The sequence below is a fragment of the Medicago truncatula genome, chromosome 3 (genome assembly GCF_003473485.1).
Source record: "Medicago truncatula cultivar Jemalong A17 chromosome 3, MtrunA17r5.0-ANR, whole genome shotgun sequence".
Classification (NCBI taxonomy): domain Eukaryota; kingdom Viridiplantae; phylum Streptophyta; class Magnoliopsida; order Fabales; family Fabaceae; genus Medicago; species Medicago truncatula.
This window is the reverse complement of record NC_053044.1, coordinates 53147830-53173697: the sequence shown is the minus strand read 5'-3', so window position 1 is coordinate 53173697 and position 25868 is coordinate 53147830. Positions and strand designations below refer to the sequence as shown.

Genomic DNA, 25868 nt, shown 5'->3' with positions numbered 1-25868 from the left:
GTGAAACACTTTTGATATCACCATGAAATATGCGCCTCATGTATCAGCATAATGAAGCGTAATTGGTTTATTGAACTCTATATAATTGCAGACTATTTTGATGTGGGAGAGCCTGCGTTTGTTTGTCGATGGTGTAAGGAAGTTATGTGGTACGAGGAAAGAGTCTCCAAACATCGTAACACATCTATTCCAGAGTTTTCCATGTGTTGTATGCAAGGGAGAATTGAGATTTCCCCTTTTGGTAAATTGTCGCAGCCTTTGCATGATCCATATTTCAAAAACAATAGAAAAATCAAGTTCTTCTCGAAAACATTAGATCATTTAATAGCATGTTTGCCTTTACATCGATCGGTGCAAAGATCGATAAAACAAAGAATAATGGCAGTGCTCCACCCATCTTTGTTATGAATGGAGATAACTATCATCAAATAGGAAGTTTGCTCCCCCATCCGCGTCACCAACCAAAGTTCGCTCACTTAAGCAAGTTGACATATATCTTCCACCATCAGTGTTCTCGCATGGTCAACAATATGTTGCAATCTCACGTGTTACACTAAGGGATGGTCTGAAAATAATCAAATATTGTTAAACTGTTGTTTATGTAATGGATCATGATGTAATATATTTTCCATCTAGTTTTGTTCCATTGAATTTATATGTAACTCAATTTGAATGGACGAAATCCATGTAAATTTTATGTCACAAAAATACTAGAGTGCTTTGGAAAAGACAGCAGAGATTGTAAGTGGGACCCATTTAAATTCTTGTTTTCCCTTACTTTTGAACCAAACACAGTTTTAACGAAAGCTTCAGCAAGAGCGAGCCAAATTGTAGTCTCATACGGTCAATTGATTCATTTGAAACAAAATAATACTAGGATATTTTTTGTGAATTGTGAAGTTTGAAGATTTGAGTAATGATGGGTACTGTTTGTGCTAGATACCCATTTGTAATCCCTTTCCATTCCCAAACCCTAACTCGCAGATTGGATTGCTCAATCTCCCAATTCCCCCTTTCCAGAATCACATATTCTTCTTCTTCTAGAATCTTAATTCATCGAGTATGTTCACGACCTGATATTGATGATTTCTACTGGGAGAAAGTTCCAACACCCATTCTTGACACAGTTCAAAACCCTCTTTGCTTGAAGAACCTTTCTCAGCAAGAGTTGAAACAACTAGCTGCTGAAATCCGTTTAGAGTTGTCTTCTATTTTGTCGGGCACGCAAATATTACTGAATCCTAGTATGGCTGTGGTGGACCTCACAGTTGCAATACATCATGTTTTTCATGCTCCAGTTGACAAGATTTTGTGGGATGTCGGTGATCAAGTAAGATTTTACTTATTCAATGTGAATTGCAGATTATTAACATTGTTCTTTTCCTAAGCATTCAATGAAGAAAACTAACCAACTTGTTTGCAGACATATGCGCATAAGATACTTACAGGACGGAGATCGCTCATGAAGACAATAAGAAAAAAGAATGGTCTTTCTGGTTTTACTTCTCGATTTGAGAGTGAATACGATGCATTTGGTGCTGGTCATGGATGCAACAGTATTTCTGCCGGACTTGGTACTTTATATTTTTCTTCCTTCCTTCTTTCATAAAATTATATTGCATTAGTTGCATTTTTCATTTTCCTTCTTAAATGAACTAATGAAAATATTATAGGTGAAATCTCAAATGTTCTCAAAGTCATATGGAGAGTATATTTTGTTTCAGGAATGGCTGTTGCGAGGGATATTAAAGGGAGACGAGAACGTGTAGTTGCAGTTATCAGCAATTGGACAACTATGTCTGGCCAGGTCTATGAGGCAATGAGCAATGCAGGTTATTTGGACTCAAATTTGGTGGTGATTTTGAACGATAGCCGCCACTCTTTACTCCCAAAAATTGAGGACGGCTCGAAAACCTCTGTCAATGCTCTATCCAGTACCCTTAGCAGGCTCCAATCCAGTAAATCTTTCCGAAAATTTAGAGAAGCTGCTAAGGTATGCATCTTTTTCTCCTCCTTTTGCAGAGAGAATGCAAGATATCTGTAAATTAGCATTCAGTGTGTGTTGTTAGTAATAATAGCATACATGGTCCTCGTGACAATGCCACATCATTCAACTTTAAATGAACTTTCCATGTAAAGAAAGTCTGTGTGCTAAATATCGGATACGACGCGTACCCGATACGGCGATACGTCGTTCATTGAAAAACATAGGATACGATACGTTTGAGATACGCATATAAAAAATTATATATATAATAAATATATTATTGTAATTTAAGAAAATTAAAATAAACAGACAGCTTTAAACATTTATTTATTTTTACCGGAATTGAATTGACATTTATAGAAAAAATATTTACAGTAAAATCCAAAAGCAATTGTAGTTAACGTACAATTGAATGGGCAACTGGTTAAATGTATCAACTATCAATTAAAGTAAAGAAAAACATAGCTGCAATAAGTAATGAAATCATAGAAATTATTAAAAGAGAAGAGGTAACTAAAGGAAAGATCGGAAATTAAGGAGGGGAAAGTTTTTTATCGGAAAACTAAACAATCAGAGATGAACCAGCCGTATCAGTGGCGTATCCGAGGCGTGTCGGCCGCGTATCGACGACGTTTCGAAATTATTTTATTTTTTAAAAATAAATAAATAAATCGGATACTCTGTCGATACGTATCGATAGAGTATTGGGAGCGTATCGGCGTATCGGGGCGTATCGGATATGATACGGTAGCTACTTTGATGTATCGGTGCTTCATAGATTGTATATCTTAAGGTTTATATTCAACTAGCGTTTCCATGTTTTCTCATTCAAAATAAGTGATCTGTCTAAAATGTAATAATGATGATCCTTATTTGGCCTCCAGTCTCTATATCGTAATGCTCCCCACTTCTGCTTTACCACAGGGTGTTACAAAACGTATTGGCAGAGGCATGCATGAATTAGCAGCTAAAGTTGATGAATATGCTCGTGGTATGATGGGTCCACCAGGTTCTACTCTATTTGAAGAGCTTGGGTTGTATTACATAGGCCCAGTGGATGGACACAATATCGAAGATCTGATAAGTGTTCTTCAAGAAGTAGCTTCCCTGGATTCAATGGGCCCTGTCTTGATTCATGTTATAACTAATGAAAATCAGGTTGAAGAACACAATAAAAAAAGTTACATGACAGACAAGCAGCAGGATGGTATTGCTTTTATTATTCTATCATAAGTGTATCATATGTTTTGTTCCATTATGTGCTATTTCTTGTTGTTAAATGGTTTATCTTGTAAATAAAATGAGATTACAGTTTAGGAGTCTACTGATTTACTTAAAAATGAGGAACTGGACAAGACAAGAATTTTTGTTACATGTTTAAAATGGTTAAGAGATAGAACAAATGTAGAAGTGTGGTACAGAAAGAAATTCTAGATTTTAACACTCAAGAAAATATGTGACAACACTACATTGCTACCTAAAAGACCAAAATATTCATTTTCCCCTTCTCTATATGTGTTGCAATGTTTAGCGGGACATAAACATTGCACAGTATAAAGGTTGTTGAAGTAAATTTTACCTTGTTTTGTTTGTATTGTCTATTTACTACCAAACAATAATAACCATGATACAGAGTTGTGCTTAGACTCAAGTGTTTGGCCTACTTTTAATGTGCCTGAGTGTGCATCAAATGCGTCCTAGATTTCCCCCCTTGTTGAATTTGTTTCAGATGCTTAAGCCTTTCAGAAAATGAAACCAATCACTTCATTTATTGATTACCTTACAGATAAATTCTAATACTCTATACACTAACTTACATATAAAAAACAAACCAAGTCCAATCCTACTGGTTGGAGTAAACTATATGGATAAATGGATACCATTATCAAAACACCAAATTTTAGTAAAACCATTTACACTGGGTATTTTTTAAGGTTTTCTCTATCCATTTAAATATTCTTCCCAAGCCTTTTTTTTTTTACCATTTCCTGAAATGAGCTGAAACCAACACTGCATTTATTTGGCTTCTTATCTTGACTCTGGTGGATATAATTAATATTTCCTATAGGTGCAGTACCATGCTTTTGAAAGCAGGAAATTATAGCTTAGTTTCTTAATGGCTTGACTTCCTCGTTATTTGAAAATTTAAAATATGTGATTTTCCCAATCACTTTCTAATTGGTTGTGTATGTTAACTTTTCAGAATCGGTTAGTTTTGATTTGTTAGACAATGCTGGTCGGCTTCAAACATATGGTGATTGCTTTGTGGAGAGTTTGGTAGCCGAAGCTGAGAAAGACAAAGATATTGTGGTTGTTCATGCAGGAATCACGACAGAGCCATCGCTTAAACTGTTTATGGAAAAATTTCCAGATAGGATTTTTAATGTGGGAATTGCTGAGCAACACGCTGTCACATTTGCTTCTGGTTTATCATGTGGTGGATTGAAGCCATTTTGCATTATACCTTCTTCCTTTTTACAGAGAGCCTATGACCAGGTTCATACTTATTTCAGCTTAAGCTATCATGATAACCACTATATGTAGGTAACAAACAATAAGAATTTCTCAGAGAACATCCTATCTTTTGTCAGGGCAGGTCACGAGATAAAGCTACTAAAGGTTTTTTTTAGACCCCCACTTTATAAAATTAAATTGTTAATTTTATTATAATCTTTTGCTTATAAAAAAATAGGATCCCTCTTGTATAAATAAACTGTTAATTTTATAATGTTTTTTTTTATAAAGATAGGCCTCTTATTTCCTAGTGAAGACCCCTCATTTAATTTACCGAGATTTACAATGATCCCTTTTTAAGTTTGTTTTAGGCCTAGATATATATTGGGCAGGTCCTTTTTTAGTTAAAATGAAGGAGTGCTACATATCTGATTCACGCCTTAACTGCCAAATTGTAAGCAATAAAGGGGATTGTACTTTATGAACCTTAAGGCTTCGTTTGGGGGTTTGGAGAGGAGGGAATAGCAGGACTTTGAGGGGACAGAAAGAAAGGGAATGAGATAGAAATCTTTCACCTCATGTTTTTTTATTTTTTTTATTTTTAAGAAACCCTCTAAAATCCTCCTCCAATAAATTTTTTTAGTTCCCCCAAATTTGGAGGATTTTTTTACATGAAGAAAAATAAACTCCCCAAAGTCATCCCCTCATAAACTCCCAAACAGACCCTAAGGAAGTATGGGAATTGAGGATATCTGGTCTGGCACTTTCATGAGAAAGTAATTAGGTATCTAAAATCAATCATTCCGTTTTATTTTAATTGGCAATATGTGAGTTGGTGGGAATGTGCCTGCCTACTTGTATGCAGAACAGAATAGATAGCTCATGCACATTACATAATGGTCAAAATAATTATGAATTCAAACATGTTACGTGTCATGTCCAGGTGGTTCACGATGTTGATCAACAGAAAGTTCCAGTGCGTTTTGTCATTACAAGTGCAGGATTGGTAGGTTCAGATGGTCCCCTCCAGTGTGGAGCATTTGATATAACGTTCATGTCATGCTTACCAAATATGATTGTCATGGCACCATCTGATGAGGCTGAACTTGTGCACATGGTGGCGACTGCTGCTCATATCAATGACCAACCAGTTTGCTTTCGGTATCCTAGGGGTGCCTTGGTTGGGAAAGACGAAGCTATACTTGATGGAATTCCAATTGAGGTAATTGAGCAACGCTGTTTTCTTGATAAACTTTAGTTATGCTGACACCTATTACTTTGTAAAGGGTAAACTAATTTCCCCAATATTTTGTCATAGTATCGTATCTCCCCTCTTTAACTTAAGAGTGGTAGTAATTTATTCATACACAGATTGGAAAGGGAAGAATTCTTGTTGAAGGTAAAGATGTTGCCTTATTGGGATATGGATCAATGGTTCAGAACTGTCTAAAGGCTTATTCACTTCTTGCAAATCTTGGCATTGAGGTGACTGTTGCTGATGCAAGGTTCTGCAAACCCCTTGACATCGAGCTTCTGAGGCAGCTTTGTAAACACCATTCTTTTCTAATTACCGTTGAGGAAGGATCTATTGGAGGATTTGGTTCCCATGTTGCTCAATTTATTGCTCTTGATGGACTTCTCGACCGAAGAATTAAGGTAATTAGTTTAAGCGTGAGAAGGTTATACCTGTTTTATGCTTTCAAGAATATTTGGGTTTTATGAATGTATTATTGGTATTATTGATATATCTTGTGTGCCAAGGCAGGACTAAATTTTGTTTTTCTTGTGTTGGAGTTTCTAATATTCTGTTTAATTTTTCTTGATCAACTCTTCCAGTGGCGACCAATTGTCTTACCAGATAGTTATATTGAACATGCATCACCAAATCAACAGCTTAACCAAGCAGGGTTGACTGGACATCACATTGCTGCCACAGCATTGAGTTTGCTGGGCCGTACCCGTGAAGCACTATCCTTTATGTGTTTGTGAATTGTGATGAAGATGCTTCGTGTCCTTTCCCAGATGTGCTGAATGTGCATAAGAGAACCAAGAATGCAAAAGGCTTTATTAGGTTTGCTGATGTAGCTATATTTGTAATCTTGTTTAGTTCTGATTTGCATGTCTGGTGAAAAAAGAGATCATGGGTGCCATTTTAATTGTACAGAAAAGAGTGTCAAATAGAAAGGAGGAAAAGAGCTAATATAAAGTTATAAACTGTGAAGTCTAACAAATCAAGATATGTTGCCAGTCTCGTAAATTGAGAATGCATTACTTGTTTTGAAACTAACATAGGTATAACATGGATTTGTCAGCTCTTCAACTTATTTTGCTGTGCCCCCTCAAAAAAAAACTTATTTTGCTGTGAGGTGATTGTGTGAATTCAATGTTTTTTCCTTTAATTAACAGAAAATTGCAACAGTGTTAAGGTTATTAAAACGACGTGCAATACAGCTCCAAGTGATTTAGGGTGTGTTTGTTTTAGCTTTAAAAAAAATAGATTTTCCGTTAGAAAAAGGAGAAATGATATTTATCCGAAAATAATAATATTTAAGCAAAATTACATAATTAGTCCCTTAACTTTATTTTAGGTAACACTTTCGTCCGTTATTTTTTTTTGTCACAATTTAGTCCTTTTTGTTATAAATGACAATATCTTATCATTTTTTATGAGATTTTTTTTTAAAGAAATTTGATTTTTTAGGCTTGTATGATGAAGATTTACGTTTGCCTATGAGTTTGATGAATTTTTTTTGGAGTTTTTGATTATTTTTTTCATTAAAAATGATAACTATGTTGTTATTTTATAACATAAATGACTAAATCGTGATAAAAAAAGATAAAGGACGTAAGTGTTACCTAAAATAAAGTTAAGGGACTAATTGTGTAATTTTGCCTAATATTTATTATTCAACCATTTTTGGGACAATTATTAAGATAATATTGTTTTTCTCTTTTTTGGAATAAAAACAATAGAGTGAGAGATAAAAAAACAAATTTTATAGTAAAAAAGAAACAACCTAACATAAAAAAATCAACAGGTGCAGTGCATGTTGTCAACTTAACCTAATTTGACTAAATAGATTGCTTGGATTAAAATAGAAAAAGCTTCCGGTTTCCGCGTGACAGCGGACGCCAAACTGTGTGCAATGCGACGAATGTTTGTTTGTTTCTACCAACTCAGACTCAATTGTGCAATGCATTAAAATAAGGGTATGCACCAGCACCCTCGGTACACTGGTTAAGGAATCTATAAATAGAATTTCTGTCTTAGAAATATAAAATGTTATTTTTTATAAATAATAATTATATTAATTTTTAATAAAAACTTATTTTATTTGGTGCTTAATCAATGCTCCGGAGGCAATGGTTAACATCCACTTTAAAATAATAGTGTCAAAAAAATTACTCCTCACACACAATTTCGTTTCGGTGTGTATTAAATTTCTTTTTATATTATTTTATAAACTTTTGGTTAACAAAAGCAATCATTGGTATTATTATTTTTTTTTTCCGGAGTTTGAACTCCGGACCTTGCATATTTTATGCATTGTTAATACCAACTGAGTTAAGCTCATGAGAACACTCATTGATATTCATTGATGGAACATAAAACATTTTCAACTATAAAATTTAATATTTTGTTGGATACATATCAACTGAGCTAAACTCACGAGGAGACTCATTTATAATCATTTTTGACCATAAACGAAATTAGAAACGATGCATATGTTAGAAGAGTTAGGATTATGAACTTAGTACTTGACCATAAAAAATGATTAGAAACAATGCATATGTGAGAAGAGTTAGACCATTTACAATGGTTCACACTCTCAACACCCACTTTTTCTCTTCCCAACACTCCACATCATTTTCTCTCTCTTATTCAACACTCATTCAACTTTTACTATCTCCAATGGTTTTTTCATTCAACACTCTACCCCACCACTTTTTATTTCATATTCTTATTTAATTTTATATTTTTGTTTCTCTGAGTACATAAAATTACAATTCTCGATTATAATTAAATTAAAATAATAAACACTTAACAATTTATTTTTATTTTCTTAAGATTAAGATAGTGAAAAACTTGGTTTTTTTTTTCTGTGTCAAAATCAAATGAACCAAGTCTCTATTTATAGACAAAATAAAATCATGAATTTTGGTAAAAAAAAAAATTAAAAATAATAATTTGCAATAAAATAATTGAATTCAAATTATTAAAATGAGTAAAATCCAGACAGTCAATCAGAATTTGCCACGTGACGGCTACGGGTCCTGCATGGCAGAATTCAACATAGTTGAACCAATTCAACTCCTCTCTCCTCTCTCCTCTCATTCAACACACCATTGCATTGCATTCAAGTGTTGAACCTTACTTTCAACACCACCATTCAACACCATTGCACATGGTCTTAGGATTGTACTACTAGGAGGAGTAGATTAATGATACGACCTACCCTTGATATAGAGTAGGAAAATGAATGAAACGAAACGGATATCCTAAGTTTAGAATTGAACCCCACAAATCTCGGATATTGATTTTCTAATTTTTGCATGCAACCCATTGGCACCCTTTCTAAACCTAAACCCTGCCCTCTCAACTCTTTGGTCTCTCTCAAAAACTTACCGACATCTAGAGAGAGAAGATCCCCTCCGTCATTCTCCGGGGACCCTCCTTCTCTCTCCCACGGGGTCCGTCTGTCTGGTGTAACGTATGTACAGCCCCCTCTCATTTTCACTTTCTAATACACCATGATAACATTAATTTGATTCTGGCCCCATCAACATTGGTGCATTATTTCCGTCTCCTTTTAAATGTGAGCACCCTTTTTGCATTTTTAATTACTACGATGATATCATCTCATAGAAATTGACATATCTGTGTCTCTCATCTTTGACTGGTCCTCATTTTCCTAGATTTAAAACACATTTGTTTGATTCCCAATATTTCCTATATTTTATAATTTTAATTTAATATACATGTAGAATAAATAAATTTTCACCGTTTTCTTTTGTTGTATATACACATTAGAAATCAAATGCAATTTGAAGATCACATGCATCCAACTGTTTTAAAGTGTCAATCTTGTCTTTTTATGATTATTATTTTATTTTATTTTTACCTTTTTTCTGTCAATTCTCCATCAAACGCGTTTTCATTCATTATTTCATTAGTTTCTGTTTCTATACATGCAAATCCACTTCATTGTTACTGTAATAGTCCCTCCCTCTCTTTACACATTACATTTTCTGAGATTAATTCTTCAAATGTAAACACATTTCTCAAATTAAATTAATTTTTGTTGTCCATTGATATATATATATATATATCTTACAATTTCCTCCTTCAGCTGTGAGAGGAAATTAACATGGGCGCACCATTTGAGGGAATCATTCAAGATGTCAAAGGAAGAGTTAAATGCTATAAACAAGATTGGGTCTGCGCAATCTGTTCCGGCGTTAGGTAATTTATTCTTGTTCATTTTCATATTGTATCTAGGACTATAATTTTTGTTGTTTGTTGTGTTCATTTGCAACATCTCTGATTTATGATTGATTAATAATAATGACAGCATATTGGCTCCAACTTTCTACATATTTTCTGCGTCCGCTCTTCCGGTTATTGCTTTCGGAGAACAACTTAGTAGGGATACAGATGGAAGCTTGAGCACTGTAGAAACATTGGCATCTACTGCCATTTGTGGAATTATTCATTCAATTATAGGTGGCCAACCTTTGTTGATTTTAGGAGTTGCAGAACCAACTGTTATAATGTACACTTATCTCTACACTTTCTGCAAAAATACACCTCAATTGGGTACCAAGCTCTTTCTAGCTTGGGCTGGTTGGTAAGTTATTTTTTCATAATTGTGTAAATTTCTGTTTAAGGGTTTTTACAGTTATATAATCACAATATGTATCGAACTAAAATGTTCGTATTTGTGTTCCAGGGTTTGTGTTTGGACGGCATTGATGTTAATTTTGCTTGCAATTTTCAATGCTTGCAATATTATCACTAGATTTACAAGAATTGCAGGGGAGTTATTTGGCATGCTAATCACTGTTCTTTTCTTTCAAGAGGCTATAAAGGTGTTGTTGATTGTTTCCTCTTTCTAGCAAAAATAAAATACATTGTGTATTTAATTGGCAATCAACTTAACAAAAGTTGTTTGAACCACAGGGACTGGTAGGCGAGTTCAGCACTCCCAAGGTTGAAAATCCTTCGTCGGAGGAATTGCAATTCCAATGGCGGTATACCAATGGACTACTTGCAGTCATTTTCTCTTTTGGGCTAATTGTCACTGCAGTTAAAAGCAGAAAAGCAAGAACATGGCGATATGGATCAAGTAAATGATTCCAAAAATCCAATACCACATTAGACCTTAAGCAAATGGTTTTTATTTTGGTGTGTCATTTACACTTGATTTACCTTATCACTCCAATGATATTTTATTCTTGCATCTCAATTCAGGGAGGCTGCGAGGCTTTATTGCAGATTATGGTGTTCCAGTGATGGTAGTGTTGTGGACTGCAGTATCTTATATAATGCCCGATGACATTCCAAATGGTGTTCCTAGAAGGCTGTTTTGTCCACTTCCCTGGGAACCTGCATCTCTTTATCACTGGACAGTAGTGAAGGTGCTGTATGTTATTATACTTCATTACAAATTTTCAATCCAAAATGCTTTCTTTTGATACATAGTTGACTCGGCATGTTCATGTAATGTATGTTTGTACAGCACCAACACTTAATATTGAAGGTGTGTCCGATGTATGACATGTATTAGTGTTCAACATTGGGAACTATTAGTTGTGATCATTTTAATTTAGGCAAACCCTAATATCCATACAAGTCTAACAGCTTCTACAAACTGCAGGATATGTGGAAGGTACCCGTGGTTTATATATTTGGGGCAATTATTCCAGCTTTGATGATAGCAGGTTTATACTTTTTCGATCATAGCGTGGCCTCTCAGATGGCACAACAGAAAGAATTCAACCTTCAAAAGCCATCTGCCTACCATTATGATGTTTTCCTACTTGGAATAATGGTGTGTTATTTTGTTTTCTTCCTAGAATTTGGATTTATGTTATTCTACGTTGATGATAAAGTTTATTGACATAATTATCTCTATGGTGAGTCTTTAGACTCTGATTTGTGGCCTCCTTGGCCTTCCTCCTTCAAATGGAGTCCTTCCACAGTCTCCCATGCATACAAAGAGTTTGGCAGTTCTTAGGAGGCAGGTAAGCATCGATATATTTTGCATCAAAGCTCCTGGTTCTTAATTTCTTCTCAAATTTGAACTCAACTTAGATCCTTGTGTTGCGCCATTGATTTGCAGCTGATCCGAAAGAGGGTTGTGAAAAGCGCCAAGGAATGCATGGAACAACAGAGTACCAGCTCTGAATTATATGGAAAAATGCAAGCTGTGTTCATTGAAATGGATACAGCCCCTACCGTATGTATTGTTAGGTTGATAGCTTTGTTTGTGTGTTTGTGCATCCAGACACGAGACTTGTTCAAGATGATACTAATACATATAGTGTTGATTTTTAAATTATAACAGGTTAAAGAATTGGAGACTTTGAAAGAAGCTGTAATGAAATCTGATACCAAGGGTTGTGCAATGGAACCTTTTGATCCTGAGAAATACATAGATACTTATTTACCAGTCCGAGTTAATGAACAAAGAATGACCAACTTATTGCAGTCCCTCCTGATTGGTTTATCGATAATAGGCATCTCTGTTATCAAAAGGATACCAACCTCGGTTTTATGGGGATATTTTGCTTACATGGCAATAGATAGTCTTCCGGGGAATCAGTTCTGGGAAAGGATATTGCTCCTCTTTGTCACCCCAAGCCGGCGTTTCAAGTAATTGAGTAACCTTGTGCATAAACCTTTTTTTCAATGTAGAAGCTAGTGTTGTACTAATTGTTGTCATTGTCTTGTATGTTTTGGGCAGAATATTGCAAGATACACATGCCTCATTTGTGGAGACAGTACCATTCAAGACCATAGCTGGATTTACAGCCTTACAGTTGGCATATTTTCTGTTCTGTTTCGGGGTCACATGGATACCGATAGGTGGAATATTGTTTCCGCTACCATTCTTCCTTCTCATAATTCTAAGAGAACGCCTCCTTCCAAAGATATTCAAGCCTAACCATCTTCAGGAACTTGATGCTTCTGAGTATGAGGAAATTATTGGCGCTCCATGTGCTGTACGTAGTATGTCACTCAGGGTATGAATTATTATGAGTATTCATTTCTTGTTATATTTAAGCATTTATTCTTTCTTTTTGTTAAGTTGTATACTCCAAGCTTTCCAACTTAGGATTTGAATTTGGTTGATCAGGATAGGGAGCCACGTGATAGTGATAATGATGGAAGCTCGGAAGATTACTATGATGCAGAGATATTGGATGAGATGACAACCAACAGGGGAGAGTTGAAACTTAGAACTGTAAGCTTCAATGATCGAAACCGCAGCAACAGCTTTAATGATCGAAACCACAGTAACAGCTTCAATGATCGAAACCACAGTAACAGCTTCAATGAAGACAGACACAATTAAGTAAGTTACTTGTGTAATCCCTCTTAAATTTTAAGTTTTAAGATTCATTTCAATTTACAATACATAGTTTGTATTGATTATGCTTGTGTTTTGTACTTGGGCAGATTTGACCTGGAGGTGCTGTCTGAATATTACAAATTTTAGGATGCAGAAAAGGTTTTGATTTAATTGTATCATCCTCTGAAGAGGACTGCTCTCACGATTCTTTTGTAATCAATCAGTTAAGCTTGAAGATGATCTTCTTTGGAACAAGAAAGGATTCAATTGGTGAAAGAGAATAATAGCAAAAAGGAACAAAGAAATGGAAAAATTCATTTGAACTTTGAAATGGGTTTCAAATATATTAGTAGGAAAATTACATTGAAATATTGAGATCAATGGTCATTTCCTTCCTTAGTTGGCTATGAAGTTTACAAAAAAACAAAAGGAGTTAGGTTGGGGGGAAAAGATGGTACGAGAGTGAAAGGACAAGAAAGAAAAAAAAAGACGGGGGAGCAAGGAATGAGACAAATGAAGCATACTATTATTCTTCAAATTTTTTTGTTAAGAATTTTTTTTCTGTTGGCAAAATACCATAATACCAATAAAGTTTTTTGAGAGGATAATCACTATGAAGTTAGAAGTCGATACAAACATCACTCGCGAAGTCATGCGTGTTAGAACATATCTCTAATATAAACCGACCCGAAAATATCTAAAGTAAGATTAAGAATGATTTCGATCCAAAGGATTCAAATGCAACACATAGTATTCGAGTCTATGCTTGATAAGTCGTTTGTTGTTGTTGCTTAATAACTTGTGAGGATTTTTTTTTTTTTTTTGTTACACATAACCTATGAAGAATCTGCTTATGTAAAAGATTATGTACCCATTTACTATTTTATTTTTTTACACACATCAAAGGCCTTCTAGTACCTTAATGCCTCGACTTAAGTTATAAACTTGTGGTATCAAGCTACCCAATTTACTATTTGTTCCATCATACTAGCTAGTTTGTATTTTATAAGAAAATCATTTTTATTTTGATTCTGGTGTTTTAAGTCTCTCCCTCCTTATATGAATGTATCATTTTTTAATGAATATCAATCTATCATATTTGCTATTAATATTATGGACGATTTTTTTTAGAAGAACATTGACGCATTGATCATGCTAACTGCTAAGCAATGTCCGTGTAGAACTCATAGTCATGGCATAAGCTTAAAACATTTATTTTCTTTTCAAATATGTTCATTTTAATTTAGTTCTAGGAACATGCGAGACTCTTGAAGTGAGCCATTGCGGTAGAGAGAAGATGAAATGTTAGGAACAATTATTATCTTTTTTGTTAGCAAATTATATTTAACACAATATTGTTGAAAATAAAAATGGAAAATGTTTTACAGTAAGTGTGACGAACAATCAAGTAATTTACCATTCTCATCACCTAAGCTTGGTATCCAAGGATTTTAAATGAATGATCAAACTTTATACAGCTATAGAATAATAAAATCGGAAATACAAGATATCTTTCTACTTTTCCTCTATTGACTAATCTTATCTTATCTATGTCATTTTACAAGTATGTTCCAAACTAAGAACATTACTGCACAAAATTATTGTTTCCCTTTCCCTCTTCCGTCACTTTGCAATAATAAGATGATCACCATCTCTTATAAGATCTATATCGTCAATTTCAGCTCCTTCTTTGGTCAAAATTTTGGTGGGTGAGAAATCAAACTTTTTGGCACCAATGTCTAGCAGTTCTTCGAGGGAATCGGGCAGAAAAGCAAGCTTTACAGCATGTTCACCTTTTTCTGGACAAATAAGTGTCACTCTAGCTACTATTCCATTCATGTTCGCAGTATTCGTGATTCTGCTTTCAGATACCCCAAGATCTTTTTTATCTGCTTAGTTAAAATAAAAATCAACTGGTTAACCGGATAGCCAAAAATAAATAAATAAGGATTTTTTTTTTTTTGTATTTCTCAACTCAAGATGAATGATGTAAGTGATATACTACTTACCGTAATTGGCAGCAGATATCATCCCGAAAATTGAATTATGAAAGGTGTTGGCCCTTTGCCTCCGATGACTATCTAACCATGGCAACTCTTCTTGATTAGGTGGTTGTAGCATGTTATCTAGGGATCCACGAGCATCAGGCATAACGGGTGCACTTTGAAACGACGACACATTAGGCGTACCATCTTCTGGTATTGGACTAACAGGTGCTGTTTGTTTGTTTTCTTTAATGTTTTGGAATATATTTTTAATTTCATCGTGGCCTTGATTTTCTGCCAAAGCCCTTGGAGTCCAGCCATGATCATCTTGCATATCAACTTTAGCTCCTAGGTCCAAAAGGAACTTTACCATCTCTACATTTCTGTCACTTACTGCTTTATGCAGGGCAGTGATTCCGCTCATTTCGGGTTTTGTCACATCCACACCGAGTTCTTTGAGTTCCTTAAGCAATTCAATGCTATTTTTATCAACTGCAGAGCATGCTAGATGCCCTGCATCAACACAAAATATGTCTGCACCCTTGTCTATGAGCATTTTTTTGACAGATTCATGTCCACCGATCATTGCTTCCCATAGTGGGATATTTCCATCCAAATCTGTATAAACAATGTTTTCACCAGTACTAACACAATTAAATTCATTGCATTGTATGGATAAAGTTTTTATTAAATTTGAGCGCTAAGTTTGATAAAATTGGAATAATTATTTAGGACATGGTTTGAACAAAAAAATGGTTTTAGCCGTTCAAATAAAATAGACGAGGCTATGTTATGGAAACTCTATAACATCATATATAAATTTATATTTTAGATATAGAAAGAGCTGTTTCTAAATGCTTACAACACAATAACCTCTCGATCTCATGCTCTATGTTATGACTTATGATCAGCACTTGTTTTTTATTTTTGAAAGGTATTGTCCAACTGCATTAAGTCATTGTAGGACTGAAGAGTACCTTTGGCATTTGGATCAGCACCAAACTTTAGAAGCAGAGTTACAAAAGACTCATTACCATTAGAAGCTGAGATATGCTGTAACATTAGAAAGTAAAGCTGTAAGCGTCTAGTATTGTGTCTAATGAATCTAAACATATATGGTTATGTACGTTTGTGTATTTGTTCATGCAAGGAAAGAAAATCCACAAACCAGTGCTGTTCTTCCATTCCTGTCTGTTTCATTTGGATCTGAGCCCTTCTTCAGCAACCGTTGTAACAGTCGTTTGTCACTTCTGCCTGCTGCAAAGCATGTGCTGATAGGTAGATCTGTTTTACCACGAGCCAACATGGCCTCTGTTTCTTCCAAAATAGCATCCAACCCTGGAATATCAGAAGTTTGCAAATGCTGCAACAAAGTACGGCACATATCACGAGTAGTATATACTTTATAATCATTGGACACAACTCTTCCTTGAGTAAATATGTAGTTTGTTTTATCTGAAAAACAGTGTTTTTATATCCTAATTTGAATTATAAATGCTGATGACAGTGATACTATTTCGATTCCTAAAGAAAATGAATAGCTAAGCGTCCTAAAACAGTAAAACTCACTTAGAGGATCATCATAAACATTATGTTATTTTGTCGAAAGTACATTATCCAGTGTTTCCTTGTCACTAATATATGAAAACATGCATGGTTAGTCAGAAAGAAAGAAAAAAAAATGGCAATGAAGTTAAGATCTTGTATCTTAGGTCTTCATCAAATGTAAGAATAGGGAAATGTGAGAAGATTCTGTGAATAAAACATTATGTGAAGCTAAAACAGTAAAACATGTCCAGGTATTAAAATCATTTTTGGAAGAAAACATTTATAATTGCACAAAAAACTATATACATTTAGAAAGTTGTTCATGATTATTGTCCCATCTCCAACACTTGAATGAAGAATATTTAGAAATGTAGCACGACTCAAGCGCAAAATTTGGCTCAATCGTTTAGTCCGGACTGTATACGGCTGCGGCCTGTAACATAGAACTCCTACTTCACCAACAAGATCTTTTGCATGTACCTTACCAACGACCTGCAATTGTAAAACACTTGTTTTATTAACCATAGGAACAATTTAGCATAATCTTAGGAATCTGTTAGCATATTTTCAGCATGTGTATTCCAGTACTCCTGTATATATTTGGAAATCACATGTATGAAGAACAAGTTCATTCCGTCCCAAAACAAAATTCTTCTGTGTTTAAGTTATTAGACTTACATGTTCTACTCCATTCACCCGTTTGATAAGTTCCTGTAACTCAAAAGAAAAAGGAAGGTTCAGTTTGCATTTTCCCCCTATATTATAGAAAAAGACATTTGAGAAATACAAATTGTGTATACGTTCAAAGGAAAATTAATCACAGCCACAATAAAATGCAGATTTTTAAATTACTTAACTTCACTTGAAACATGACTCCTTTCTTATGTTGTTATCCTCAATGTTCAAATATCACGTCGAATTATGACTAACTCAAGTCAATGGATGGGATAAAACTCTCCTGACAATTATTTTTTTTCATTCTTGAAACTCAAATTAATTTGCCACATTACTTAACAAAAGTTTTTTTTTTTTTGAAGAAGCCAAACTAGCCCACCAAAATTGGCACCGGGGAGAATTCATTACTTAAGAAAATTTAAACAGTAGAACTTCTGAAAAATTGAAATGCATAAGCTAATTTCAAAATATTATTTTAAAAACTAATAGTCAGTGTGGAGTTTGATGTTGGTGAAGTCTACATCAGTGTGATAGAAACTGCTTAACTAGTATAACTAAATTGAAAGCATTTTTTTCTTCATAAAAGCAGTAATGAATGATGTATAAAACAGCTTTAATTGGAAACATATCTTATCAAAAAATAAAATGAAGTAAGAGATTAATGGGGTATAGTTTCCTACCGCGGCACCGGTGACAAAAATATAAAAGTCTGTTGGTGCTTCATTATCCAAAATCACATCTTCCTTTGGAGGAAAATACTCCGCCTTCATCTCTGTGACCTTCAAATTTCAATATGTATGCACATTAAACAATCTGTTCATAATCCAAGACACAAGAACTGACAATAAGCAGACCTACAACAAAATAAACATGTGAAGAAAGAGTCTGTCTCATTTTTATTTTCTTTTTGCTCTCTAGTGAAACTTATTGATTACCAAATACCGAAAGATGCTCACTGATCACAGACCAAAGTTTTATCACATACGATCTCAGTTTTTGTCAAATCAAATCAAAGGATAACCAAAAAGAAAATATTACCAATTGAAAAATTAGGTCTTTTGACACTCCCTTAAACAAGTATACGTTGTCCATCATTGAAAAGAATAAGTAGTATGAGATACTAGATTGAATAGCTTTTGGAAGGGAATCAATAATCTCTTGTTGCTGCACTCCTTCCAAATCGGTTCGGTACTTCATGAACAAATGAGAAAGCATCTGTTCTTCCAAGTGGATAGGTATCTTATTCCGGCGGGCAAAATTTGCGGCAGCTTGTACTGTGTACCTCTGATATATCACAAATCCAAAAAGAAAATATCCAAATATTAATTAACATCATAGAAAGAAATGAAATACCAAATATAGAACCTATCACCGCAATTAAGTGCATAGTTTTCTCAGACCTGTAATACAAAGTAGGAGTTCCTGCAAAGATAAAGTTAGGAAGGTTTAAAAAAGATTGTACTCACATATTGCCTAGTTCTGCTTGTGGCATGAACAGCTAGATTTGTCATGTTTCCAATGATGTATGCAGTAAGTCCCTGATTAAAGAGTATAAAGAAAATGTCAAATAGCATCTCCCTTGTATTTACAGGATGCAGATCACCATAACCAACTGTTGAAACAGTGATAATGGACCAGTATACTGATGCTACGTAGAGAGACATCGTATTCTTCTTGTCAACCGCATCAGGAACAAGCCCAAGCCACGTTGTGCTTAGGTCTTTAGCATAATGGTCGGCAAGAAAGTAGAAAATGCAGGCTCCATTATGTACTACAAATAGAGTAACCTACAGTGTAAACACAAGACAATGCTTGTTATAAACTCATTCAGCTCCACGAGGAAATTAAGTATGCAATTAACTAGTAACTGTTGTAATAGTAAATACTCACACAAATAAACTTTGAACACCGCAACCAGAAGTAGTTATAATGTCTATCCTTTTCTAATCTGAACATTGAGATATAGATGAAGAGGAGTTATTACCATGTTAACAAAAAAAAAATGCTACAAATTGCAAATTATTCGGTTAACTAGTATGTTTCACTTAAAATTAATTCTTTTGAGCAGCATTTTAGTTATGACTGAAACAATCCTAAGTCAGACTTTATTTATCTCTTTGTCCAAGTTTAGATAATCAAAGTTCTTTTTCCCTGGGAACTAATCGCACTGACCTTGCAAACATGGCACTGACTCTGCGAAGACGCCAAAGGCGAAGCATACCGAAGTAGCCATAAGTGTCGAGTCTAGGAAATAATCTGTGGGCGAGTTCATAAGGAATAGTGGAAACGAGATCAAATAGAAACCATGTTCTTAGATATCTCCTCGCAATAGGCCCATGGCTATCCACAAGCAAATACGTAGTTTTGTCATAGTAAGCAACAAAGAAAGTTAACCAAATATCAAAGAAAAATATTATATTCACAACATTATCAGTAATCGAAAGAGGTCTCAAAGGTTCATTCAAGAACCCGAATTCAAATGGTGACACCCATGCAGTGTAGAACACTAACACCACCAAAAACATCTGCCACCATCTGCATGCCAAAAAAACAAGAAATTAACTTACTAATTAAGAACAAAATGATTAGTTTATACGGTTTCACGCAGATATAAGAATTATATAACAAAAATTAATAACGAAGCATACCTGTAGCGACGGTCATTGGGGGAGATGGTTCTTCGACGGAGTTTGGTTCTTTTGGCTCCGAAATCGCCTAGAGGCGGAAGTGGAGCTCCGCCAGTGAGGCTGTACATGCTGCCATCATCGTGTTCCGGGAGAATTCCATCTCCATTATGATTTTCCATCATGTTCATATTTCTCTCATGATCTAAGGCATCATCATCGTTGTGGCTTTCATACATCATTTTTGCACACCGTAGAGATTAGTAACAATGTTTCAATGAAATTTCTTAATGTCACGATTGTACGTCTACGGTTTTTATGAAGCTAGCTAACTTTGTTCAATCATTATATGATTAATCACCATGCAACACCAGCTTCTTTATTAATTCTCTGGAGATGGAATTTGTGTGGTATTGTATGGTGTTAATTGCTTCTTCTCCTTGACATTAATCAATGAAGTTCCACAAAATTAATCGTTGAGTGATTTGTAATGATGGTTTAATTGATAATTCTTTTTTATTTTTTTATTTTTTTTTGAAAAAATTGATCATTCATGTAACCAGAATATATGGGGGAAAAATATGCATGTGTCTCTACAACTGCCTCAGACCCGTCTCACTTTCTTTCTATTACGTCTATGTTTGGTTGGCCACGAGCAATTTTACTCCATAAAAATTGTGTCTCATAATTGAATTTGTAAAAAAATGGATGGATAAAATAAAAAGGGTCATGTTGCCTGCGGTTACATGTTTGTGTCGTGACATTGGTGAGTATTTTTTCGGGACACAAACATGTAACCGCATGCAACATGACCCTTTTTATTTTATCCATCCATGTTTTCTACAAATTCAATTATCGAAAGTGTAACATTGTTTGAATGGATGAATATAGTTTACTTTTGTAAAAATAAAAGGTTTTTTTTTATATTCTTTACAAAAAAAAAAAAAATTATATTATGGGGATGATCAATCTTCGTAGGCTCATCATACCCTAAAATGAAAACCACAGATTACTGAGGAAGTCATGTTCGTGTTTTGCATTTAGTTCAGAAGTCACATTCACGTGTGTACATCATGTAAACATTTTGGAAGGTCAAATTGATCGAGAAACTAAAATAGAAAAATATTAAATTACATAGTTGTTTTCAAAAAATCAAATTCCGTTGATATTATTTGGACCAAAATAACCTTAAAAAAAAAGTTTTGGTTGGAAAACACAAAAGAAGGTTTTTATTGTGTGTGATTTGGCCTTGCGATTGAACGCATAGGATTTAATCGAAGGGTGGAGAAAGCTGCGTCAAAATAACGCTAGAAGAAGCCTCACTGAAATTCGAAAACCCTTGAAATATATAAACCCTCGCTCACCAGTGCTCATTTTTCTTTTCTCAGCGCGACGAAACCAAACCACTTCATTCCATGGTACTTTTTTCTTCACCGTCTTTAACGTTCCTTTTCACCTTGATTTCTGAATTCGATTGTAATTGATTATTTCTTTGTTCCGTAGGCTTTGCCCAATCAGCAAACCGTTGATTACCCTAGCTTCAAGCTTGTCATCGTCGGCGATGGTGGCACAGGTACCAATCACTTTTTCTTTTTCAATTTTTTAGTTAAATTTCGAAAAAATTTGTCACATAAAACACCGATTCGCTAGGATCTGGCTTATTGATTTTGAAATTAACATTGTATGATGATTTGCAGGAAAAACAACATTCGTGAAGAGGCATCTTACTGGAGAGTTTGAGAAGAAATATGAACGTAAGTTTCGTTTTTAATTTAGGGTTATATACGCAAAATTAAGTAATTATACATGTTTTTCTTAATTAATAAGCTTTTAACTGATTAATTAGTTGATTTGATTTGTTTGTAAACAGCTACAATTGGTGTGGAAGTGCATCCATTGGATTTCTTCACAAACTGCGGCAAGATTCGCTTCTACTGCTGGGATACTGCTGGACAAGAGAAGTTTGGTGGTCTCAGAGATGGATACTAGTAAGTTTCCTCATCATTTCATTGAATGTATTGTGCTCTCAAGTTTTTTGGAACCTGTTTAATATATGATCGCTTGCATATGAGACTAAGTTTCTCGATCATATTGTTTTGCTGATGATAAAATGAGTTTGCACTGTGCATCTGCACTGCATGGGTGTTAACTGTTAAGTTAAATAAATAATGTATATTTTGTTGCATGTCAAATAAGTGTAGGTTGTGTAGCTGTTTTCTAGGTCATGATACCCTTAAATTTATCAGTATTGTGGGAGTTGCATGTCAATTACTTGCTTTTGTGTATCGGTCTTCATTTGCTTGAATATAGTTAGCTTGCTCCTGTTTATTGTGCTCTCAAGTTTGTGTGATCTTTACTTTGTTGTTAATGAAATTTATTTTTCTCTGGCAACATTTACTTATACCTAACATGAATGATCATCTTCAGTAATCTAATGCTGAAAATTCAATTGTGTTTTTCATTCTTAGAATAAGTTTTTGTTAACATCTGCTTCCATGCCATGAGCTTGTACACATATACATGTTTTAGGTCGTCAGCGGTCACTGTGATCTGAAACATATGATTTTAGTTCTTATATCATATAAGTTTTTGTTATCATCTGCTTGCATGCTGTGAGCTTTTTACACATACATATTTTGTTCTTGTCTGCATGTTTTTGGTTGTCAGCGGTCATTGTGATCTGAAACCTGTAATTTTAGTTCTTTTATTTTATGTGGCAATCTTGAATCAAATTGTTCCTTGGCCTTGATGCCCTGGGATTAATCAGAACAGAGTACTGTAGTTTTGCATGTTCTTTTTGTAGTCTTTAGGCGGGGATGAGTTATTTAGGTATTTGAGAATTTTAGCATCAAAGAATGTAGTGAAATCTAAAATTATTTTCCGGTCGAACAGTTTGTATAAGGCTTTTACTCTGCAATGGTATCCTTCACTTGTGTGTGTGTGTGTGTGTGTCTGCATTGCTCCCTTTCTATTTGTGTTTAACATGCTGGTCTCAATTTGCATGCAGTATCCATGGGCAGTGTGCGATTATAATGTTTGATGTTACTGCCCGACTGACTTACAAGAATGTCCCTACCTGGCACCGTGACCTTTGCCGGTATGTAAATTAAGTCCTTCAAACCTTTTTAATTGTTTTGTTGTTAAAGACCCAATATTCACCACCAAGTTGTTTATCTTACTTTTTGTTTTTTTTCTTTTTCTGCTCAATTGTTTGTAGTGTTTGTGAAAACATCCCTATTGTTCTTTGCGGCAACAAGGTTGATGTGAAGAACAGACAAGTAAAGGCAAAGCAGGTTACCTTCCACAGAAAAAAGAATTTGCAGTACTATGAGATTTCAGCTAAGAGCAACTATAACTTTGAGAAGCCTTTCTTGTACCTAGCCAGGAAACTTGCAGGGTAGGTGTTCACTTCTAGTTTCTACATAGACAGGAAGAACACATTCAACTGTATTATTACATTTCAATTAATTATTTCTAACTCATGCCTATTTGCAGTGATCCTAACTTGCACTTTGTAGAATCTCCTGCACTGGCTCCACCAGAAGTTCAAATCGATTTGGTTGCACAACAACAGTAAGTTTTCTGTCATCAAAATATTTATCCAACAATCATTCAGTATTCGCTTGATAAAAATGTGTATTGTACCATTGCAAAACAGTTGTAGTTTCAAATGGTCTTCTAAAATCATATTGTCACACCCATCATTGGTTATGAGGGTTGTAAATCATTGTTAGTGTTAGTTAAATAACTCTATCATACTTGAGCTAATGTATAAACTGTTTTTATGCTCTGTTTAAACCTTCTGGAAGCTATTGTTGATGAGTTTATGAGAAGTAATTGAAAATACCTTTAGGTGTGTGTGGTTGTGTTCGTGGGTGTGGGGGAATTGTTTCTGTTGAAATAAGCTCTTCAGATTGTTAGATTTTTATATGTGATGGAAAGAGAGGGGCGTGCGAAACTGTGTTTGGATATTTATATAAATCATCAAATCGAACATTGGGAAATAATTTCATTTTCATCATCCCTGTCCATTCCTTTCCTTATCTAGTCTTTCCCTTCCCATTTATTTGTATGATCTGTTAGGAATATGTAATAGTATGCTAAAAGACCATAAAATCCATTTAGTTTTTTTTTACCTTTTTGATTGCAGTGGTCTAAAGGTATTAATTGAATTGGAATATATTTTGAATTTCTTATGTATTTGGTGCTTTTGCAGACATGAGAATGAGCTTCAACAAGCTGCTAACCAACCACTTCCTGATGATGACGACGATGCATTTGAGTAGAACTTGTGCGAACCCACCATCATCTTGAGTGTATGCTTACTGTGTGTTTCGGAGGCTGTATCATTCACATTTTTGGATGTGGATTTGAGGATCTGAATTCAACCAGAATGGAATATTTTAGTTGAACTGAATCGTATTGCTGTTGCTGTGGGCATTAATTCTAGTATCACAGCCCTTTTTTTTTACATGTTCTGCGTCTTAAAAAATACTGCCATCTATGCTTTTGGTTTCATATACAATTCTTATTTTCTTAGACTCGTATGTTAAAGTGATGTGATATTTAGTTTTAGAAGTTTTATATCTGGATACAAAAAATGTTTAGTCCTTTTATTGTTTTACTTGACACTGTTAATCGGCTAGTTTTGGTGAAACGAAATAGTAAATGCATTAGGATGCTTTAGACGCCAAAACTACATCACATTTTAAAAAAATTCGCACAATTTTGAAAGCGGAACAAAATTAAGTAATGTCTCCACTTCCCAATATCTTGCATAGTGTTTTTATTCACCGTTGATGAGATGTTCTAGATCGGGATTTTATTTAAACAAGTAAGGCTTAAGCAGCATAAAGGTTTTATATAAACCCTATTTGCCTAGGTTACAGCCTTTCTTTATCCTTCTAATGCTCCTACACACACCAATCCACCACCATCTTCGTCACTTCTCTTTTGCTACTCAGCTCTGTGTTGCCGTCATTTGTAGTCTTCAACAATGAAATCATGAAGTCTAGAACTCATAAGCTTTGTCGTGGATTGGTGTGGCATTCTTGTCAAACATGAGGGTGTAGGTGGATGTTGAGTAAGCAAGGGAGGTGTCCCAACAGATACCCACTTGTGGTTGCAAGTGTTCGGTTTGGATTAAAATAGTATTTTTTTTTTTGTTTTGCCAGACACACCATAGTTTGGAAAACACACTATATTTGGAAGGATGGTTGCACATGTATTGCGTCCTGGATTAATTTGTAGTTTGAGTTCTAAAATTCTACAATGATGAATCTGAAAAACACATTGCAGTCATATTTATTAGAAGGAAAAGGGAAAAAAAAATTGCCAAAGGCAATGGATTGTTACTAGCTTCTTCAGCTCAAGGTTTCTATCATGTACTAGTATGTATCATCCATGAATGGAACTAAGGGGAGCATGTATTGTGTGTCGAAGTGTCATGACAGAAGGAAACTCATCCTGTTAATAGCCTTGATTGATTACCTTCTCTGACTATTTCTATGGCGTTCAATCAACATCCAATTAGGAGACTACATTTTTATTACCCATCAAAAAAATAAAAATCTTGACAATAGTTAGTTGAGAGGGTTTTTATCGAACATTGGTGCCATATCTCGCGAACAAAAACGTCCCAAACATTTCACGAATTGATATCGAGCGATAGATAATCAAATTTGTAGAAAACGTGGATGGTTAAAATAAAAGAGGGTCATGATGCGGTTACATCTTTTGCTTATTTTATGCACCATTTTAATCAAATGATAGAAAATAAGACATCGAAAGGAATTTTTGTGCGCATACAGTTTGGATGAGTGGTATGACATGTAAATTTCTCGAACAATATAGCATTTTCCTTTAACAATATACCATTTTGGACTCAATTATAAACAAAATGGTGCATTAATATGTTGAGCTTAAAAAAGTTAAGTAAATGATTTTTTCTTATAAAATAGTTTATGACTTGACGCACGCGCACACGCGTGAAAAAGTGATAAATATGGAGTTTAAACCC

The 25868-nt window shown here is 34.6% G+C and overlaps 4 protein-coding genes across 5 annotated transcripts; 3 read left to right on the top strand and 1 right to left on the bottom strand.

Moving 5' to 3' along the window:
• The first annotated feature begins 813 nt into the window (after window positions 1-813).
• Window positions 814-6688, top strand: LOC11432476 (probable 1-deoxy-D-xylulose-5-phosphate synthase, chloroplastic). The gene is made up of 8 exons (NM_001422019.1): window positions 814-1330; window positions 1424-1574; window positions 1725-1993; window positions 2912-3194; window positions 4191-4483; window positions 5385-5663; window positions 5813-6097; window positions 6278-6688. Exons 1-8 carry the CDS (start codon window positions 917-919, stop codon window positions 6428-6430), a joined length of 2127 nt encoding a protein of 708 aa, NP_001408948.1. The 5' UTR covers window positions 814-916; the 3' UTR covers window positions 6431-6688.
• Window positions 6689-8950: 2262 nt separating this feature from the next.
• Window positions 8951-13631, top strand: LOC11428836 (probable boron transporter 7). 2 transcript variants are annotated; one of them, XM_039831856.1, is made up of 13 exons: window positions 8951-9153; window positions 9793-9905; window positions 10015-10290; window positions 10393-10531; window positions 10623-10788; window positions 10914-11080; window positions 11320-11493; window positions 11591-11686; window positions 11785-11901; window positions 12010-12317; window positions 12409-12688; window positions 12802-13020; window positions 13125-13631. In XM_039831856.1, the coding sequence occupies exons 2-12, from the start codon at window positions 9811-9813 to the stop codon at window positions 13018-13020; spliced, it is 2037 nt and encodes a 678-aa protein (XP_039687790.1). In that variant the 5' UTR covers window positions 8951-9153; window positions 9793-9810; the 3' UTR covers window positions 13125-13631. The 2 variants fall into 2 exon arrangements, with proteins under 2 accessions (XP_039687790.1, XP_024633382.1); XM_024777614.2 differs by having other exon boundaries at window positions 8951-9258.
• Window positions 13632-14411: 780 nt separating this feature from the next.
• Window positions 14412-20308, bottom strand: LOC11429973 (potassium channel AKT1). The gene is made up of 12 exons (XM_003603390.4): window positions 19874-20308; window positions 19398-19760; window positions 19116-19173; window positions 18692-19012; window positions 18264-18509; window positions 17906-18004; window positions 17229-17261; window positions 16857-17042; window positions 16171-16365; window positions 15980-16055; window positions 15027-15620; window positions 14412-14906 (listed from the first exon to the last, which is right to left on the bottom strand). Exons 1-12 carry the CDS (start codon window positions 20089-20091, stop codon window positions 14641-14643), a joined length of 2655 nt encoding a protein of 884 aa, XP_003603438.1. The 5' UTR covers window positions 20092-20308; the 3' UTR covers window positions 14412-14640.
• Window positions 20309-21113: 805 nt separating this feature from the next.
• On the top strand, window positions 21114-24450 carry LOC25490033 (GTP-binding nuclear protein Ran/TC4). The gene is made up of 8 exons (XM_013606438.3): window positions 21114-21267; window positions 21353-21422; window positions 21547-21603; window positions 21720-21837; window positions 22857-22946; window positions 23067-23246; window positions 23345-23422; window positions 24066-24450. Exons 1-8 carry the CDS (start codon window positions 21265-21267, stop codon window positions 24133-24135), a joined length of 666 nt encoding a protein of 221 aa, XP_013461892.1. The 5' UTR covers window positions 21114-21264; the 3' UTR covers window positions 24136-24450.
• Window positions 24451-25868: the final 1418 nt, after the last annotated feature.